Source organism: Salvia hispanica, chromosome 2 (assembly GCF_029641045.1).
Source record: "Salvia hispanica isolate PSC_SH4W2 chromosome 2, Shi_PSC_v1, whole genome shotgun sequence".
Lineage (NCBI taxonomy): Eukaryota > Viridiplantae > Streptophyta > Magnoliopsida > Lamiales > Lamiaceae > Salvia > Salvia hispanica.
Genome location: NC_142693.1, coordinates 54,391,727 through 54,412,395, shown reverse-complemented (window position 1 = coordinate 54,412,395; position 20,669 = coordinate 54,391,727). Strand labels below are relative to the sequence as shown.

The following is a 20,669-nucleotide window of genomic DNA, read 5'->3' as shown; positions in this document are numbered from 1 at the left end:
TTTGAGTTGATTTACGTAGATCTCGCTGCTGAGAGTTTATTTTAACAAGTATTATGTCGATCTCTGTTTTATTTTGATGTTGTGGTACTCGATCTAGGAATTCGGTGATAGATCTGTGGTTTATTGACTGATTGGAGGTTGTTGTTCAAATCTGAAGTGATGAAGTGTTTCTGTTGGTTGGAGTTTGTGTCGGACGCTTGGATCCGGAGTGGATTTAGCGTCTGAGGTTGGATCCGAAGTGAGAAAAGGAGGTTGTTAGATGGATTTGAGTTTTCTGCTTGTTTCCTGTTTTACTTAGTCTAGCATCTATAGATCCGTTTAGTTCTTCGTTGTTATGCATCAATTTGATTTAGATTTAGTTTGCTCTGCTCTGATTGCGTTGATGTTGATTTTCTTATGAGTTTTTACGCAATTTGGTTGAAGAAGATGATGTCGCTGTTAGTTAGTACTCGAGTTAGTTATTCTGCCAACTTTTCGTCCGTACTCTCTTTTTCAGTCATGGTCCCCACAGTCAGTTTATTTCCTAGGTCTAGGTAATTAGAGTAGTTTTCTTAGATCTGGTGATTGAGCAGTTAATTTTCTTGCAACGTTCTCTTGTTATTTCGCCTAGGTCTAGCTATTAGCGTAGGAATTTTAAGATTCCCAAGTTAAGTTTAATTTGTTTTCCTCAACCCAAGAAAAATGCGTGGCAGCAGCCAACACCAAAAACAAATCCAAATCCTTGAACATGATTCTTACGCATCCTTCTCTGTGGGATCGATCCCTACTTCCCTATACTAGGTTTAGTAAAGTGGTTGAGGGTTTTTGAAAGAAGTGCTCTGTGTGCCCGACGACCAGGATTTCCTACGACCAACGAGTTCCAAGACCGCGTGATCTAGTGGATTTGCTGGACCTAGGGAACCTGTTTATTTCCTTCTGTGCGCACCGTGAACACACAAACAACAAGTACTTTCATGTAGCTACTGCTGGTGCTGGCGAGCGGATCGTCGCTCCAGAAACTGGCGTTTTCTTCCTCGTCCTCAACGATCATGTTATGCATGCATACATGATGTCGGTGATTATTGGAAGGTGCCAACCACGGGTCGCACCCTTCACTATAGCCCAACGTGATTGGTGGACTCCGAATGCGCACTCCACATCATTCCGAGCCGCCTCTTGCTTTTTGGCAAACAACTTCCTCCTATCCGTTGTCGGACATGTGATGGTCTTCACGAACACGGGCCATCGAGGGTAGATCCCGTCTGCCAGATAGTACCCCATAGTGTACCGACGGTGGTTGGCCGTGAACTCTACAGTAGGCGCTTGCCCGGCACCCAAGTCATTGAACAATGGAGACTCGTTCAACACATTGAGGTCGTTGTTCGACCCAGCGACTCCAAAGTAGGCATGCCAGATCCACAACTGTTGGTCGGCAACGGCCTCCAACACAATCGTTGGATGTGTGCCCTTGTGCCCGCTAGTGTATGCTCCTCTCCAAGCCATTGGACAATTCTTCCACTGCCAGTGCATACAGTCGATGCTGCCCAGCATCCCCGGGAAGCCGTGGGTGTCCTCGTGCATGCGTACCAATCTGCGAACATCGTCGGTCGTTGGCTTTCTCAAGTATGTGTCCTTGAATGCTTCGACCACTGCCCGGCAGAATCTAGCTAGGCAATCGCGTCCACTATGCTCGCTCACATGGAGGTACTCATCAAACATATCTGCAGTTGTTCCATAAGCGAGTTGGCATAGGGCGGAGGTGCATTTCTGCAAAGTCGATATACTTTGCCGCCAGACAGCATCGACGATTTGCATAAAGTACGAGTCACGAGCTACAACTGCGTTGACAATGCGCAGGAACACATGCCTCCGCATCCGGAACCGGCGACGGAACATTTGATCACTCCATCGAGGATCTGCAGCGAAATAATCCATGAAAAGCCGCAAACCAGCTTGTTCACGGTCTCGATGTATATACATCCGAGTACATGGTACTCGGACGTGTTGCTCGTTCCACGCTTGAATAGCAGCTTGATAGCGTTCCACCTCGTTGTTGATTTCTTCTTAGATTACGGGCATCACCGTCTCTAACATTTGAGCCATTTGAGCTTCGATTGCTCGTTGACCTTCACGGCGAGGAGGCATTTTTCTAATTTTAGTGTGAGAGTGAGAGAAATGAAGTTGAAGTAATATGAATATGAAAATGGATGGAAGACTGGTATTTATATATAAATTTTTGAATTTTATAAAAAAAACAAAATTTATGAAGTAGAGTCCCGGTCCGGCCCGAACCCCAAATAACGCTGGGCCGGGACTCTTTGCGGCACAGCCCGGAACAATTAACGCTAGGCTGGGGCGGGACTCAGGAGCGAGCCAGGGACACAACTGCGTCCTCGGGACCGTCCCAAGCCGTGACTCTCCCCCATCCAACGCTGATTTCGGGCCGAGACTCGCGAGTTGCGGCCCGGCCCAGTAGTGTTAAGGATGCTCTAAGACCAAATTCTTATAGGTTAAACAATTAGGAGGAATTAAAATTATAGAAAAAAATACTAAAGGACCTATAAATTAGGTTAAAATTTAATAGGAATTGAAATTAAAACAAAATAAGAAGAGAATATATACATACCGATAAAATTTTGGTTTGGAAGTAATAAGAGGGACTCAAATTAGAGAAAGAAATGAAGAAAATGATTCCAAAAAGATTAATTTAAAAAATTGTTTAAATATAAAATATAAAGTAAAAAAGAAAAGTATTTTTTCCATCTAAGCGAAGATGATCTACTTTTTCTTTTTCAATTCTTTCCAACAAAGATGACTTCTAACTTATTAGGATATAATTAAAATATTCAATTATCTTTTTTTATCTTATTTTATTTCCCTCTCCTATTTTACTGCACCCAACAATTTTTTTTATCTTATTTTATTCATTTTTCCTTCTTTAAAATATCTAAGAACATTTTCACTCTGTACTTAAACTCTTTAAAATAAGAGTGCATAAAATCTGGGCCATCCCAAATATGAGCATCTTCTATGGAACAGAGGCATGTACTTAAATTTGTTCACCTTTATCATGTGTCACAAATGAGTTTATGTAGACTTGTAGGAGTAATATTTAAATTACGAGTTATATTGTCAATTATTGACATTTATTATTTTATATAAAAATTGTTATTTCATCCCAAAAAATAATTATGTTTGTTATTTTGAGTCGTTCTTTAAAATTAGCCATTTTTGTCTTTTAATAAGGCAGGTCTCAATTATCTGATAACAATATTTAATAATCTTATTTTATTAATTTTATATTAGAATATATGCATTTTTTTTATCGTTTACTAATCTTGCTTTAAGATCTATGATAATTCTAGATTTTTTTATTTTTGTGATGCGAAGGAAATATTATACATTTATACTCTGTATAGGTACATTGTAATTATTGGGCACAGGCACTAATGATGTGTTTACATTCTCAATATTGCAAACGAAATAAGTAAAGTACACTAATGATGTGTTAGATTCTCAATGCAAAGGATTAAATAAATTAATAATGGATTATTCTGGAGGCAGACACACACACACAGGGTTATATCACGTTTTTATTGTCATATATATGTAGATGTAATATGTCTTCAACTCATTTAATTACTTTTCCACCCTATTAAAGATAGGAGTATTCTCTTTCTTCACCCCCCATTGAATAGAGTACTCATATTTTATTAAACTTTTTACATTTCTTCGTTACGAATAAAAAATGAATATTCAACGAGGGACGAATGAAGTATCAATACTTATGAGAAGACATAGAAAACTTGTTTAGTGCTAAATGAAAATAAAATACCCTCTCTCCGTTCAAAAAAAATAGAATAATTGATGTATGACACGGGTTTTAATATAGAATTGATAAAATAAGAGAGAGGGAAAAAAAAGTATGAGAGAATGAGAAAAAGTAAGTGAGAAGTAGTGTTAATGGAATGATGTGTAGGGTTATTATTTGTTGAAAACTTTCCATAAATGAATGTGCTCTATTTTTTATGGACGGCCAAAAATGGTAAATGTACTCTATATTTTGTGGACGAAAGGAGTATTTGAGTGTGTATGAGAAAAAAGTATTTGAAGTAATAATGAAAAAAGAGAAAGTATTATAATATGATTTACATTTTATAAAAATGGAAATGAAACATTATTATGAGAATAAATTAAAGAAGAAAGTGAGTAGGAGTAGTATTTTTTTCAAACTGATATAGTAGTATATTATATTGGATTGATATTTACAATTCATAAATGAATATTTATGATTCTCATTCAATATTCAAGATGTATGACCATGAAAATGGAATTTTAAAAAGAAAAGTTTAAACTAATCAAAATTGAGGTAATTCTACAATATCATCAGCCTTACTAAACAAGTTGTGCCAAAAATCCATGCTTCCAGCTTCATCCTGACAAACAGATTCCGACAACGGAATTGAAGAATCGCTATTTCCAGACAATAAATCACTAGTAGCACTCCAATGATCACCGGAAAAAACCTCCGACCAGAAGCTCTCGTCCATCTCCGGCAGATTCTCCGACGACGCCTCACCAGAGGAATGCATCGGCGAGTTCTCCTCCGATGACGAAGTCTCGTTCGCGTACATCCGGGCTTCGGGCTCAGGCCGAGATCTCTGGCTAAGCCTTTTCTTCAAGTGTGTGTGCCATATGTTTTTGATTTCGTTGTCTGTGCGGCCCGGTAATCTAGATGCAATCACAGACCATCTGCGTCAAAATAAAACACATTTTCTTATCATGTTTTGTTTATTTATCTTTTTTTATCAAACATGTCCCTTAATAAATTAGCCGAATCAAAACAAGACACACACATATATATATATATATATGGAGTAATGAAATACACACCTATTTCCCAATTCATGATGCAATTTGATGATAATTGCTTCCTCTTCATGAGTGAAATTTCCTCTCTTAATATCGGGGCGCAAGTAATTCATCCACCGCAGCCGGCAACTCTTCCCACACCTCAAAAGCCCTGCTTATAAAAAATTATAAACAAACTTAAAAGATAAAATTATAACTATCGTTACAAACCAAACAAGAGAATTCAAAAAAAAAAAACCTAATCTGTTAACAGAAAGAATTCATTTAATCTATAAATCTGACACTAATGCTCAAATAAAAGAACCCATCCAAAAAAGTTTATACAAATTCACAACAGTTGTTCTGACAACTAATGTGGAACATTGAGTCAGTAACACATACCGGCCAGTTTAGGTAAAGCCCGCCAATTGGCGTGGCCGTTGTGGTTGATGAAGTTGATGAGGACGAGATCTTCGTCGGCAGTCCAAGGGCCCTTCTTCAGCCCCATTTTCTCACAGCAAGGAGCCCTCCCCATTCCTTCAACCTCCTATTTCTTCTTCTTTTTTCCTTCAAAAATTGGGCTTTGAAGAGAATAAATGATTCTGTGTGTGTATGAGATTTATATTAGTGGCATAATGATGCGAAGACTGAATATTTTAATAAAATAATAATAATAAAACAAAAATGCATGCACGAGGGCGGGGTGGGGTTTCGAGGAAGGAGAGTGAAGATTGAATTGAATTAAACGTGGATTTAATTGACCTGCCGCTTTGTGGATATTTTCCAGATTGAATTTTCTATCCTCAAAATAATAGAATAATATAATTACCACTTACTTCTTCACGGTTAGATGTAAATCCATTTTTGCAAAGTCAATTGCCAATTAATTCAATTGTAATATTTAGGCAGTTCACACGGAAAATGAAATCAGAATTGAATATTTGGTAGAATATCCAGTAGACCAGTACCCTTGGAAAAATACGAACTCCATGCTAGTGTTGTAGCAATTGTACTACCTCCGTCCGGCATTAACCGTCACAATTACTTTTCTGCACTCGTTTTATAAAAATGATACTTCTTTCATTCGTCATTAGAAATCCCAAAATACATATTATTTGGGACGGAGGGAGTATCATTTTTACAAAACGAGTAAGAAAAGTAAATGTGACAGTTAATGCCGGACGGAGGTTGTATAATTTTATGGAGTAATGTCATTTCCAATATTGACCTCAAATAATATACTATATATGTAGAAAATAATTACTGCTAATTCAGACACAAATGAAGCACGATGCGTTTAAATGTAAATAAATGTCGCATAAAGTAATATATGTCGCAAACTTAAAATCGAGTCTTAATAAAATTGCAATATTAAGAGACTAACTACTTGATTAATGTATAAATACATGATTAAATTCATTGATTTTTATTTGATATAATTAATTAAGTTTAATTTTTTTTCACTGAATTTTAAATATCTACGCATAGGTTTTGATAAATTCAATTACAAATTCAATTTTGAAAACATTAACCGATCTCATCATGAGACGAATTATAATTTGAATATGAATATATATGTTAAATGGTACTCATACTCCTACTTTTCATAAATATATTAATTGAATATAACAATATATTAAAATGACGTGCAAACGTGATTTAGTATATTGGCGATTTCAAAATTTCATAATATTCTCTTCGTCCACAAAATATAACTCTATCTTTTCATTTTCATTTATTTATCAAAATTCATCTCATCTATTTATCTCGCTCTTATATTGTTTCCTCATTTTTTTTCTCTCATATCCATCAAAATTCGTCTCATCGTTTGACTTTTTTTATGGATGGAGTGAGTATTTACGTGGATTGAAAAATAAACATGTTTGCGCATTAAATTTCACTAGTTTTCACCCACGTGCAATGCACGACGAAATATTTTTTCATCATATAATTTTAAATTCTTGATTGATTAAGTAAAATGAGAAACAATATAACTATATAAGATTTAAAATAGAAAAATATACTACATATAATAACAATTCAATTAATGTATACTCCTCAATTCATTTTACACCTAAAGATATTAAATTAAACATATTTATTATGGAATCAAGACAAACACAACTATTTCGACAATGATGAATAAACTATATCAAGTGTTGAAATTTTTGAAAAATATGTTTTAAAACAATCCTTCATAGTTCTCTAATAAAAATAATGTAAATTACACTTTTAATAAAATAATGAATCGTAACTCATAATATTAAAAACGATAAAATTATGATTATAAAAAAAATTCTAATGATAAACTACACAATTTTTTTTTACATTAAATGGTAACATTATTACATTAATGAATAGTGATTCCCCTTTTGAATGTAACAACATGAAACATCTATACTATTTTTATACTACTTTACAATTCTCAATACTTAAATTTTCTTTTTGTAAAAATACAATTCTTTCCTCTCTAAGAATTGTAAGATTGTGATAAAATTCTCGAACCATATACACCCGGTAATATAACTATTGTAATCAAAGAAAAAACACAACAATAAATGAATTGGAAATTACAATGAAAATTAGTCAAGAAAAACCCTCTTTCTGCAAGACAAATTACATCACGGTCAGTGTTCTCGGATTGACATAATATCCCCAAAGATGAAACAACTTCATCCTAATGTATATAACATTTCAAACCTGTCAGACACCTATGAACTTGATGGGCTCCAAAAACCGAGCAATACAATGTTCCTAAAATGTGCAATAAAATGTTGAGAACTTGAGAGAGAATGGACTATGGAGAATGCTTTTGTTGGTGTGTAATTCATCCCACTCTATACCTTTTATAGGCATAAAATTAGGTCATAAGAGATCATGAAATTAAAACATCATAAATTAAAAATTAAGACAATAGACGTTACAATACCTCATTGGCAAAGTGGAATACTATAACACGTGTTATGTTAATTATTTCCAACGGACACTATGTTGAAGGAGTAACGGCATCATATACATAATAAATTCCAATGTCAAATATGTAAATATTTTTGTTTGAGTTTAAAGAATTTAATCAGTCATATAAATTTTAAATATTTCACTTTTTCAATAGAATTTACAATATATGTATAGAAGGAGTAACGGCAATGCAACATAGCCATATTAAATAGTAATGGCATATTGTTCAATTAAATAGGTAACTGCAATTTGTAGCCACATTTTAACATTGAAATATTGATGACATTTACTATACATAAATATTTATAGCAGTTACTGCAAATATACAAATTTATTAAACATCGCCCAAAATTTATACAAATTCAAATTTATACCTAAAACTCAAAAATATTTACAATTTAGATCAAAACTCATCTTTTATATATGTATAGGTAGATACTTATACAGGGCAAATTGAAAAATCAGGGAGATGTATAGAGGTTAGAGGGTTGGTATTAAATAAGTATTGTAGCTTTTCATGATATTTTTCCCATCATTCAGATATGGCAAATCTTTGGGGGTTTTGCTTGCCATCAAAACTAATAAAAAAAATTAAACGAAAATACAGACAAAATTTGACCTCCACATAATATTTCAAAATTAAACACTACTGTTTTCTTTTACATCGGCTCACTATAGGCTACTAGCGCGAGTAAAAATTGTGATTTAAATAGAGACTATCTTGGGTACGTCGGAATTAGATTCTATTTAATCCCTGGTTAATTATTAACCGATATTAACTAATACATATACAAACCAAATATAGAAAAATATTTACTATCATATTTGTAAAGAGTTTAAATATAAAACTAGAGAAAAGATAAATGTACATAATATCCTTAAATTTTTAAATTTAGTAAAAAGTTAATTTTGTTATTTATTACAGTACTATATTAATGTAGCAATAAGAAAGAAGTGATATATAAATTTTATGTTAAATCGTAACATAATATCGAGCTTGATTCCGAATTAATTATACAATATTTAGTAAAAAAAAATATATTTTTTTCTTAAATATATTTCAATTTTTTTCGAAGTATTACAAAATGATTAGTATGAAATTTATTTTAAATCAATTAATATTTATAAATCGATTTTCAATGTAAAATGTTAAAAACAAATGTTTATAACTACCCATAAAACTATTCTTAATTTTTATTAATATAAATAAACCTAAATATATACATGCATAATTACTAAATCTTACAAACTAACATATTTAACTATCTAGGGATTTTTAGGAGTAGCATATATTTTTTGAACTTAAGCAGAGTGAGGTAGACCAATATAGGAATCTATTGTATTTACCCTTAGAAAGCTCCTCAATTAGGAAATCGAGTCAAACGGCAATTATTTTATGTAACTAAGTCCAATTTAATCGAATCAATTTCAATCATACTTGGTATATTTTAATTTTTTTTATACGTGGTAATGTAATATAAATGCGATCCATGTATATAATAATTAATAAAATAAAATATGACATAAATCATGTTCAATAAAAAAGATTCAATGTCGACTTAAACCACTGAGAATGCTATAATAATTAAAATTAATAAAAATGGGAGCCATTATATTATGTCTGTCCATATTAGTGTGTGCGAAGTCAAAAATAAGCAAGTGGACACAAAGTGTCGTCATGAAATACACTACTATTGAACTATTCAGCAATACACTTATTTTGAATACATATGCACAGATAATACAACGAGAAATGACAAAAGAGAATAGTCAACAGAAGAAGCTAAATTTTAATTATAATAAATGCAAATTCCCTACCATTTTCATACTATCGAGTACTTCTATCAACCAAAAATGACCTATTATATTATATATAGAGTGAATAATGAATTTGATATCCGGTGAATGCAAATTGCATATTTCTCGTAATTCATGAAAATAAACAAGAGAATTTGACTCCTACTATTTATTTTCATCTCTCTTTTCTCTTATATCTCCTTTTTTTTCAGTGACAAATTTGACCCCCTACTATTTATTTTAATTTGATGCTTAAATTTAATACTGAAAATAATAAATGTACTTCATTCATTTACTAATCTTTGGGAAATATATAAACTTAGTTATTTAATTAATTTATTTACTTAATTTTTAATGATACAAAAAATGTAGTACTACCATTTCATATGAAACTTTAGTTTTATTTAACAAATTTGTACTATAAATATATTTCTATTATCTAACATTATATACTCTTTTTTTTCCTTAAAAATAAGAACTATTTTCATTTTAGTTTGTTGCTTAAAAATTATGTTCTTTATATTCTAGGAATTTTTCTCTTTCGAGATCCATTTTTCAATAACAATATTTCAATCACTTTTTCTTTCTATATTTCTCTCATTTTTTCAATTGCGCATTAAAGACTTGTCTCACTGTTAAATCCAGTTAGTGTTACACCAGACTAGTGTCATCTTATTTCGTTAAAGTTTGGAAATATTCGGACTGACACTTCAATCTTTCGCGATACGTATTCAAGCATATCTAGGTTGTGAAATACGTTTTTTTTTATTAAAAGCTTACAGTGTTACCTTAAAGTGTACAACTCCCACAACTAGTCTACCTTAACCAAAGACTTTGACTTGTTTTGTTTCTTATACATTTAAATATGTAAAACAATCATTAAGTGTACAAACATAAGAGCATCTCCAATGGTAGGCTAGCCACCGGCTAGCCGATTGACGTGGCTAGCCGGTCGGCTAGCCGAACCATTGGAGTAGGCTAGCCGAATTTTGGCGAAAAACTCGGCCAAGGCTAGCCGATTGCGTGTGGCTGGCCGATGCGCTGGCCGCCATTGTGGCGGCCCGATCGGCCAACGCCGATTTTTTTTTTTTTTTAAAAAAACCTATATAAACGCGATTTTAGTTTCATTTTCATTTGCACCGCTTGTTTTAACGAGTTTTCTCTCTCTCCAACTTTCTGTACAAGAGCATCATCGAGCGATGAGTAACGCGGGTGGTAGCAGTGGTGGTAGTGGTGGGGATGCTGAGGAGTACGAACGGAGGATGAACGAGGCAATGAAGGCCTACATGAACCGCGAGATGGAGCGGTACATGCGTAGGGTGGAACAGCAGGCGATACCTCGCCCTCCACGGGTTATCCACCACCGAGCAGTGATTGATCGGGATCACGCCGCTGCACATCAGCGGCTGTACGACGACTACATTTCGGAGAACCCGCGGTTTCCCGCACATATGTTCCGGCGGCGTTTTAGAATGCGCAGGGAGTTATTTATGCGTATCGTTGGCGCATTAGAGCGTCGATATCTGTGTTTCCGCTTCAGGAACTATGCGGTTGGCAGACCCGACCACACCCCTATTCAAAAGTGCACGGCGGCAATCAGGCAGTTGGCCTACGGAGGCGCGGCAGACATGTGGGATGAGTACCTCCACATCGGTGAGTCGACAAGCCTGGAATGTCTGAAGTATTTCTGTGAGGGCGTGATGAACGTTTTCGGTGAGCAGTACCTTCGAAGCCCTACTCCCGAAGATTGTCAGAATTTGATGCAGATGCACGGGGAGAAGCATGGGTTCCCCGGGATGTTAGGCAGCATAGACTGTATGCATTGGGAGTGGAAGAACTGCCCGACTGCCTGGAAGGGGGGCCTACACGACCGGCTACAAGTCAAAGAATCCCACGATGATCCTCGAGGCCGTAGCTGATTACCGGCTGTGGATCTGGCATGCGTATTTTGGGGTAGCCGGGTCGAACAACGACCTCAACGTCCTGAACTCGTCTCCCATCTTCAACGAGAAGTGCCAGGGTGTCGGTCCAGCCGTCTCGTTTGTGGCTAACGGCAACCGGCATGATATGGGCTACTACTTGGCGGATGGGATATACCCTAGGTGGCCTGTCTTTGTGCAGACGATCAGGCACGCAAGTGATGAAAGGAAGGCCTACTTTGCGGAACGACAGGAGTCGGCGCGCAAGGACGTGGAGCGTGCATTTGGTGTGCTCTAGTCTCGATGGGCGGCAATTAAGGGTCCAACGCGTTTGTGGGATGTCACATGCGTATCCCAAATAATGTACGCCTGCATTATCCTGCACAACATGATCGTCGAAGACGAAGGCGTACAACTGACTAGTTGGGCCAATGACGATGAAGCCGGTCCAAGCCACGGAACGGCCACCCCTAACGTACGACTTGGGGTACCTCTCGATGAAGCCGGCCGCCTCAAGGAATTTGCCGACATGCGCCAAGTGGATGCTCATATTCAACTCCAAAATGATATAATTGAAGAGTTGTGGGCACGGAGGACTGCACGGCGATAGTTTTTTTTCTTTATTATGTACCTTTTTAAATGTAATTTTTTTTTATCTATGTACCTTTTTAAATGCAATTAATGAATTTACCCGTATATGTCTCGTAAATTTAATTCCGTAATTTAATCGTAATTTTAATTCCGTAAATGTAGTATATTTTGAATTATTTTTTTTGCGGCTGGCCTATGGCTGGCCTAAATCTGATGTGGCAGGTGGATTTTTAGTGCTGCTGACGTGGCAGGGAGAGAGAGTGGCTGGCCTAATAGCATTGGAGATGCTCTAAAATATTGTGACAAAAATAATCTGTTTTATTCCTTGAAAAATAAACAAAGAGTTTTTACAATATACAAGCACTCGAAATATGCTTTACAGTATACAAAACTCTAACAAAATATTTGGTACAACACAGTAAAAACATGAATAACAAGAAGATGAATGTCACATAGAAGAGTTGTGCAGATGGAAGTCTTCAATTAGGTGATCAAAACCTTCTTGATTTATTCCTCTTACTCTGAGACGAAAATAAGATGTTTGGGCGTGAATAGTTGTGGTTGGAGTCGTGTTTGTGGTGCTTTAATGGGTAGGCTTCCGAATCCGATTCGCATACATCCCAGCGAGTCACTGAGTCACCATTCAACGACTCATTGGGCCGTCTACAAAGTAATGGGTGTTTCAACGAGTTGCTAAGTTGTCACTCAACGAGTCGCTGACTCGGTTCTGGACTTCTTGTAGGTCCTAGCGAGTCGTGAGTTGCAACTCAGCGGGTTGCCTAGACTCTTCTGTCCTTGATTTCGTTCCGAGCTCTTTTTCTTCACTCCATGCTTCACTTGTTTTGAACTCTTTTTCAACACAATTTCACAAAACGGTCAAAATACTAAATAAAATAAGATATAAATATGCCATATCTGTAAATTCATGCAAATTTAACTCAAGCTTATCACTATCTATCGTGAAAGTTTGCAAAGTATGTCCAGAAATTTTCTTGTTTTAGGAGACTAACAACACTAGTATAATACTGAATGAATAGTGAGATAAATCTTTTTTTATCTATATTATAAATGACAAGGCCTTAATTAGTGATTGCTATTTCAAAATATTTATATAATATTGAGTACACTACATTAACTATACACTGCTTTAATCTATCTATACATATATAAAAGGAAAGTATTTTGAGAATTAACAAAAATGATATTATGATTATTTAAGTTATGTAACCTCCGCCGTCCACAATTGATAATAAAGTTTCAATTTTTAATGCAGTCATGTAAGTGAAAAGTTATGTAAAATAAATTGTGAGATGGTGCTCGAACTTGCTCTCATTTTATTTTAAAAAAATATAAAAAGATATTATTGATAAAAATAATTATTCATACTTTACATATATAAAAGGGGAGTTTTGAGAGAATTAACAAAAATACCATTATGATTATTTAAATAAAGGTAGCAAATAAATTGTTTTTTATTCTTTATAATAATTGAGGGGAAGTTAAATGAAAAGGTTTTAAAGATATGTTGAATACTCATTAAGATTAGAGTTGAAAGTAATTAAGTTGTGGAAAATAAAAGGATTTTGGAAGGGGAGGTGATACGTTGAATGCTCATTAGGATTAGACGGGAAAAATTCACTAATCAAGACATATCAAGGTGACATTGTGACATGATATGTCCAACCTATATTTATTTAACAAGTGGAAATAGATTAACACCCAAATTATTTTACATAACGAAACATTCATCTTGTTTGGAAATGTACTAAAATATGGTAACTTTTGTGAACTTCATATGGATAACACATAGGAGTATATACAATACATGCATTCATGTGTACTCCTAGTATACGGCGCATTTACATGAAATATTTTTGGAAGATTTTTATTTGAACTAATATTTATTTATTTTCTGAAGAAGAGACACATTTTGAATATTAACTTTAGTAATTTTGATAGCAGCATAATTTAATTATTTTTAATTTTGAATGTAATTGCTATTTTCGCAGGAGTAATTTATTGTGTAGTATTTTGTTTTTAAAGTTTTTTCATGCTATGTAAATGTAGATTTACATTTAACATAATATAATAAAATTAATTTTTAGATTATATTTTTAAATTTAGCTAACTCTATATTTTAATACTCCATAACATATAACCATTTATATAGTTAATAACGTGCAATGGCAATATTTATATGTGCGCAAAAATATTTTACATCATGATTAATACTATCAGACCATCTACAATATCAGACCATTTACAACGCTATCTCTTATCCATCTCTTCACTATTCATGGGTCCCACTGTACTTTTCACTCCATCTCTTAACTAAGAGATGGTACCTGTTAGAGTTTAGTATACTGGAAAAGCATCTTTCGTATGCTTGTATATGTAATAACTCTTCTATCCATTTTTACCATTTAATGAGAAAGAATATTTTGTTACAATGTGTTTTGCTTATGGGTTACTTATGTATTTATGAGATGTTGAAATATGTTTTCTATTTAAATACATAGTTTAAGCAAAATGAGTCTAAGTCTTCTACACAGTAGACGAGTTGTGAGCGGCGTTCACAGTAGGTAACTTGTCGGTTCTTGCAGTAAGAAAAATGTTTTCACAACCTAGATAGACTTTGACTACCTATCGTGAAAGGTTGCGACGTCAGTCCGAAAATTTTCTTACCTAAGGAAATGAACGACGTCGGTGTGGTATAGCACTGAAAGGATCAAACAGTGAGATAAGTCTTTCTTGGCTATTTACTGAAAGACGAGGTCTCGGTGATTGTCATTTCTTAATCATTGTTGATATAACATTGAGCATACGATATTAATTGAAAACGACTTTGACTTATCAAATGGTGAGGGTATTTCGTTGCCCAAGAATCCTGATAGATTGGGTAGTGATCATTAATGTCTAAGTGGTGCTAGTATTGTTATTGCAATGAATCGTGTGCTGGGAGAGGTCAGTCTGATAATATCCTCAAGAGGTGTTTAGAAAAAGGTTTTATTATTCAGAAAACTGGCCAGTTGGAATTTATTCCATGAATAATAAATAATGTTTCTGAACTAGACCACTCTTGGAAAAAGAAATTATTTAATAAAAGTCAGATAGCAGACTTGATATTAATTAATGGATATTTATATCTTTAACACGGGAAATGATTTAATTAAAGAGGAAGTCCCGGAATACTCGTAATTTCGGTTTGGACGGGCAGTCAATATTATATCTATAGTGGATGATAATAATATTTAAGTTTGGGCTTGAATTAAATTAGTTTTAATTTAATTAGTGAAAGCCTGAATTGTGGCCCAATCCAATCCTCCATAGATCCCTGGTCTGGCCCAAAATAATTAACTTAATATAAAAGGGAGAAGAAGAGAAGACAGAACAAAAATTCTACCGATATTTTTAGTTCTCTGCAATCTCAAATATCGATTTCTAGGGTTCTTCTACCTTAGAGATTTCTGTTTCCAATTCTTCTCCGGCTTTTGAGGATTTGACAAGCTTTGCCCACACAAAGGTCAATTCCAAGTTAAAGGGAACAGATCAGAAGATCCGTGGTAGAGATCGATTGAAGAAGGAGTTCGAATTCAATTGCTTGAATTCATACGGTAAATCGTTCTATGTAATTGCATATATATTCAGTATGATCTTGATTATATGCTTATGAACATGTTTCTAGTTTACAATCAGATAAAAGCATGTTTAGATGTAAATCTTTCAATCAAACTAAATAGATTTCCGCTGCAAAACCAACAATTGGTATCAGAGCCTGTTTTTAGGCTCTGATTGTTTGATTTACTACGTGCTTTGATTGTATGAATACATGTTTAAAGTTTTCGAGGCATATTTTGGTGTTTTATCAATTCATATTGAATGGTGAACTGTAAAACTAAAACTTTCGAAAAGCATTTTGATTGTGCCCTTGGGCGAGACAATCGGTGTCACGAAATATCAGTGGGAGCTGCCGGTAGAAAGCCGAGGGCAGCTCCGGATCACACATGTTCAGTCGACGGGAAGTAGGCGCCGATGGTCGACTAGTTTCGACCATGTTACGGGGCTGGCTGGTCAACGAGGAGGCTGGATCAGTGGGAGCCGAAGGGCGTTGCTGGCTGAACTTCTAGCCAAGAGCAGCGCCGGCGATTCCCTTGATCGGAAACTGACGCGGACAGCTGCTGGCTGTGGTTTTCCGGCCGAGAGCAGTCTGTTGTGGCAAACACGAGCATACAGCGGAGTCGATTGGTGGTTGGTGCTGCTGACCGAGTTTTCTCGGGCGAGAGCAGCACCAAGGCTGCTGACCGGCGATCAGTTTCGAGGTCCGGCGGAAGCTGCTGGCCACGATGTCGTGGCCGAGAGTAGCGCAAGCGTTGCCGTGAGATTCGGGTGATTGGTGAACTAATGCGTGATACGTGAACTGTTTTTGCATGATTTACATGAATTGTGGAAAAATGGTTGTTATGTTGCGTGAATATCATTAAAATATAATAGAGATACCATGTCTCATTTGTTTTAATTTTAGTGATATGTTTTACGTGAATTAATATTTAATTGTTTGTGGACTTGGTTAATGCATTTAGCATATGAACTGTGATTACGATAATTGTGGAATCATTATTTAAACAAAGGGATTCCAAATATTTATTCAGTACATAAATAATGCATAAACTAATATTACGAATTTTATGGCACGTTTGCTTGACTCTTGCGTATATTACGAGTGGGATATAACATCTCATTCAGAAATCAATTTATAAAATTGATTTATTACATGAAATATCATTAAATTAATTTATTATGATTTAATATAGGTTTGAAATTTAATCTATATCTTAGGGATTTTGATAGATGGTATTTATCTATCTAGATATATCCTAGATAGATTAGATTTAGTTGTTCAAATAAATCCTATTAAATCTAGGATTCCATTTTTATGGAATAAATAAATTGGAATTTAATGTAGATTATTTCTATAATATATACTTATCATGATATAGTTAGGTTTGAATTATAATCCTTATCTATAAGATATTGATAAGTTTTATTTATCTAGAATATATCTTAAGATGATTTGGATAAGTATTTTTCAACTAAATCCTATTATATCTAGATTTCCTAAACCTAATGGAAAAGGATAAGTATTATAATTAATATTATTATTATTATTTAATAATAATTTATTAATATTAATTAAAGAAATATTTGATTAATTATTTATAATTAATTAATTATTAATTAATCAAATTATTTAATTATCTTAGTTTAATTTCATGGATTTAATAGAACTATCTATTAATTTGAAATTAATATAAGTGAACTTTCTGCCTAATTCACTTAAGTGATAATTAAAAGAAAAACCATATCTTAAAATAACTAAGCGATAATTACGATCTCTGTCGTATATGGTCTCCAAAGAATTGGTCTATGTATGAAGCAGTTTCTAATATTAACGCGACTCACCTTAGTGGGAGCCTTAATCCTAAGAAACAGCAAGTTCATTGGTTAGACTTCTCAAAATTAAGTTCAATTTTATCTATACGTAATTTCCAATATTATCGCGACCCACCATAGTGGGAGCTTTAATCCTAAGAAATTGCAAAGTTCAGAAGATTAAATTGACTTGTGAGATAACTGTAGAATTTTGTTTGTGGCGTGCGACCTTCCTTAGAAGGAGTATCAATACGGAAATGAAATTCTTGGTGTGAATATTCAATGGTACAAGCTTAGGCAACGTTTGGCGGCCATGCCACCTCAGTGGTCTCTGGACTATTCGTCGATGTTGTGACCAGAATTTTGTTAAATATGAATTTTTTACCTGACCTCCCTAGAGGCGTACTTAATTCTATTTGACTGTTGTGAGAATCTAAACGGTTTTAATGGTTTTTACTCTTTAGAATCTTACATAGTTTGTAACAATAAGCTATTCTTTTTCTCAGCTAAATCCAAACAAGATGTCGTTCAATCCTCTTTCCGCTATTCTTAAAGAACACAAACTCGAAGGTCATAACTATATTGCATGGAAACAAAACTTGGATATCGTTCTCACTGCCGAAGAGTACAAATATGTGCTCACTACTGAATGTCCACCCGAACCTGCTGCAAATGCTTCTGCAGCAGTGAAAGAAACATACAGGAAGTGGTGTAAAGCCAATGAGATGGCGAAGTGCTACATGTTGGCTTCTATGTCAACAGTACTTCAACATCAGCATCAAGGCATGAACACTGCTACTGAGATTATGAACAATCTTAATAACCTTTTTGGTACTCAGAATCGAGCGGCTAAGTCTTTAGCCTTTCGGAGCATCATGACTAAGGTTATGAAGGAGGGCACACCTGTGAGGGACCATGTCCTCGAGATGATGAGCCACCTCAATCAAATTGAGGTTTTGGAAGGGACCATTGATCCCGAGTCCCAAGTAACTATAATCCTTCAGAGTTTGCCAGCTAGCTATCAGCAGTTCAAGCTCAATTTCGAGATGAACAAGAGGGCTTACACCCTAGCTGAACTGTTGACTGAGTTGCAGTCAGCGGAGGATCTTATGATCCAGACAAAGGCTGCTATGATGAGTTCTAGGCCGTCTTCCTCAGGCTCTAAGCCAGGTAAGGGGAAGAAGAAAGCCCAGAATGTTGTAGCACCTAAGATAGCTAAGGGCAAAAAGAAACGGGTGAACACGAACAAGAAGCAAAGCGGCAAGTGCTTCAAATGTGGCGAAAATGGGCATTGGAAGCCGGATTGTCCTAAAAAGGGCAATGGCTCAGGTATGCACCAAGCTTTCGTTGTAGAATCATGTTTAGCAGTTGTATCTACTCAGCAATGGGTGGTTGATACTGGAGCTACTGATCATGTTTGCTTTGATCCTGATATTATGCAGGTAACAAGGCAGTTGAATGAAGCAGAGATCGAAATCCAGCTGGGCGATGCTACGAGAGTGGCAGCTGTTGCAGTGGGAGACGTTTATTTACGTTTTTCTAGTGATAGAATTTTAGTGTTGAACAATGTTTTGTTGATACCTTCGTTTAGAAGAAATTTAATTTCAGTTTCTAAACTTGTTTCTGATGGATATTCGATTTCATTTGATGATTCATGCATTATCAAGAAATGTGGTTCTTATATCTGTCGTGGTATCATGGAAAACAATCTTTACACTATAATGTCTACACAGTATATGCAACATAAAACTGAATCTAACTCAACATCGAAAGTTTCTCGAAAAAGAAAATCTCCTTCTGTTTCAATGAACGAAACATACTTATGGCACCTTAGACTTGGTCATGCTAACCCTACTAGGATTCAAGCGTTGATAGACCAAGGTCTACTTAAGGATCTAGAAATAGAACCTTATACAACTTGTGAATCATGTTTGGAAGGCAAGATGACTAAGAGACCATTTAAGGTCAAGGGTAATAGGGCCAAGGAAGTACTTGAGCTCGTTCATTCTGATGTGTGTGGACCAATGAATACTCAAGCTAGAGGCGGCTTTCAGTATTTCATCACCTTCATTGATGACTACTCGAAAGTTGGATATGTCTATTTGATGCGTCACAAGTCAGAATCTTTTGAAAAGTTCAAAGAATTCAGGGCACTTGTGGAGACGCGACATGGTAAGACAATCAAGTCTCTACGGTCTGACCGTGGAGGCGAGTACCTCAGTAGTGAGTTCTTGGACTACTTATCAGAGGCGGGAATTGAATCCCAATTGACTGCGCCTGGCACACCCCAGCAGAATGGCGTAGCTGAACGAAGGAATAGAACCCTCTTAGAAATGGTTCGATCGATGATGAGTTATGCTAAGTTACCTATTTCGTTCTGGGGGCACGCATTGCTCACAGCAAGCTATACCTTGAACAACTTACCATCCAAATCAGTACCTACAACACCACATGAGTTGTGGACTGGACGAAAATCTAGTCTAAGACATCTCAGAGTGTGGGGTTGTCCAGCACACGTGTTGGAGAAAGATCCAACGAAGTTGGAGTCTCGTACTGAGGTATGTTTGTTTGTAGGGTATCCCAGTGGAACAAAAGACTATGAATTCTATAGTCTACGAGATAAGAAGGTATTTGTTAGCACAAATGCTAAGTTCTTAGAAGAAGACTATGTGATGAATCATAAGCCCAGCAGTGAAGTAGCTCTTGAGGAACTAAGAGATACTTCAGTTTCCACAAGCAAAGATCCAATAACACAAGTACAATCTATACCTGAGATATCAACTTCTGTACCACAAATTGTAGAACCTCGTCGTAGTGGGAGGGTTCCTCGTGAACCAGAAAGGTACATTGGTTTGGGTGAGTCTTCTGACTTAGACCCGGACGGCAATGTATTAGACCCATGGAACTTCAAAGAGGCGATGGCAGATTCAGATAGTCATTCCTGGAAAGAAGGAATGGATTCTGAACTACAATCAATGATAGACAAAGACGTTTATGATTTGTTAGTCCTACCTGAAGGTTGTACTGCCATTAGGAGCAAATGGATTTACAAACGTAAACGAGGACCTGACGGACGAGTTAAAGTCTTCAAAGCAAGACTAGTAGCTAAGGGTTATACCCAGAGAGAAGGTATCGATTACGATG

The 20,669-nt window shown here is 35.4% G+C and overlaps 2 protein-coding genes across 3 annotated transcripts; both read right to left on the bottom strand.

The window, feature by feature from the left end:
- Positions 1–1,026: 1,026 nt before the first annotated feature.
- Positions 1,027–1,854, bottom strand: LOC125197500 (uncharacterized). Its single transcript, XM_089065197.1, has 2 exons — positions 1,512–1,854; positions 1,027–1,241 (listed from the first exon to the last, which is right to left on the bottom strand). The coding sequence occupies exons 1-2, from the start codon at positions 1,852–1,854 to the stop codon at positions 1,027–1,029; spliced, it is 558 nt and encodes a 185-aa protein (XP_088921323.1).
- Positions 1,855–4,243: 2,389 nt separating this feature from the next.
- LOC125207592 (transcription factor MYB14-like) lies at positions 4,244–5,427 on the bottom strand. Of its 2 annotated transcripts, none has more exons than XM_048107111.2 (3): positions 5,233–5,427; positions 4,873–5,002; positions 4,244–4,710 (listed from the first exon to the last, which is right to left on the bottom strand). In XM_048107111.2, exons 1-3 carry the CDS (start codon positions 5,363–5,365, stop codon positions 4,338–4,340), a joined length of 636 nt encoding a protein of 211 aa, XP_047963068.1. In that variant the 5' UTR covers positions 5,366–5,427; the 3' UTR covers positions 4,244–4,337. The 2 variants fall into 2 exon arrangements, with proteins under 2 accessions (XP_047963068.1, XP_047962989.1); XM_048107032.2 differs by having other exon boundaries at positions 4,244–4,731; positions 5,233–5,426.
- Positions 5,428–20,669: the final 15,242 nt, after the last annotated feature.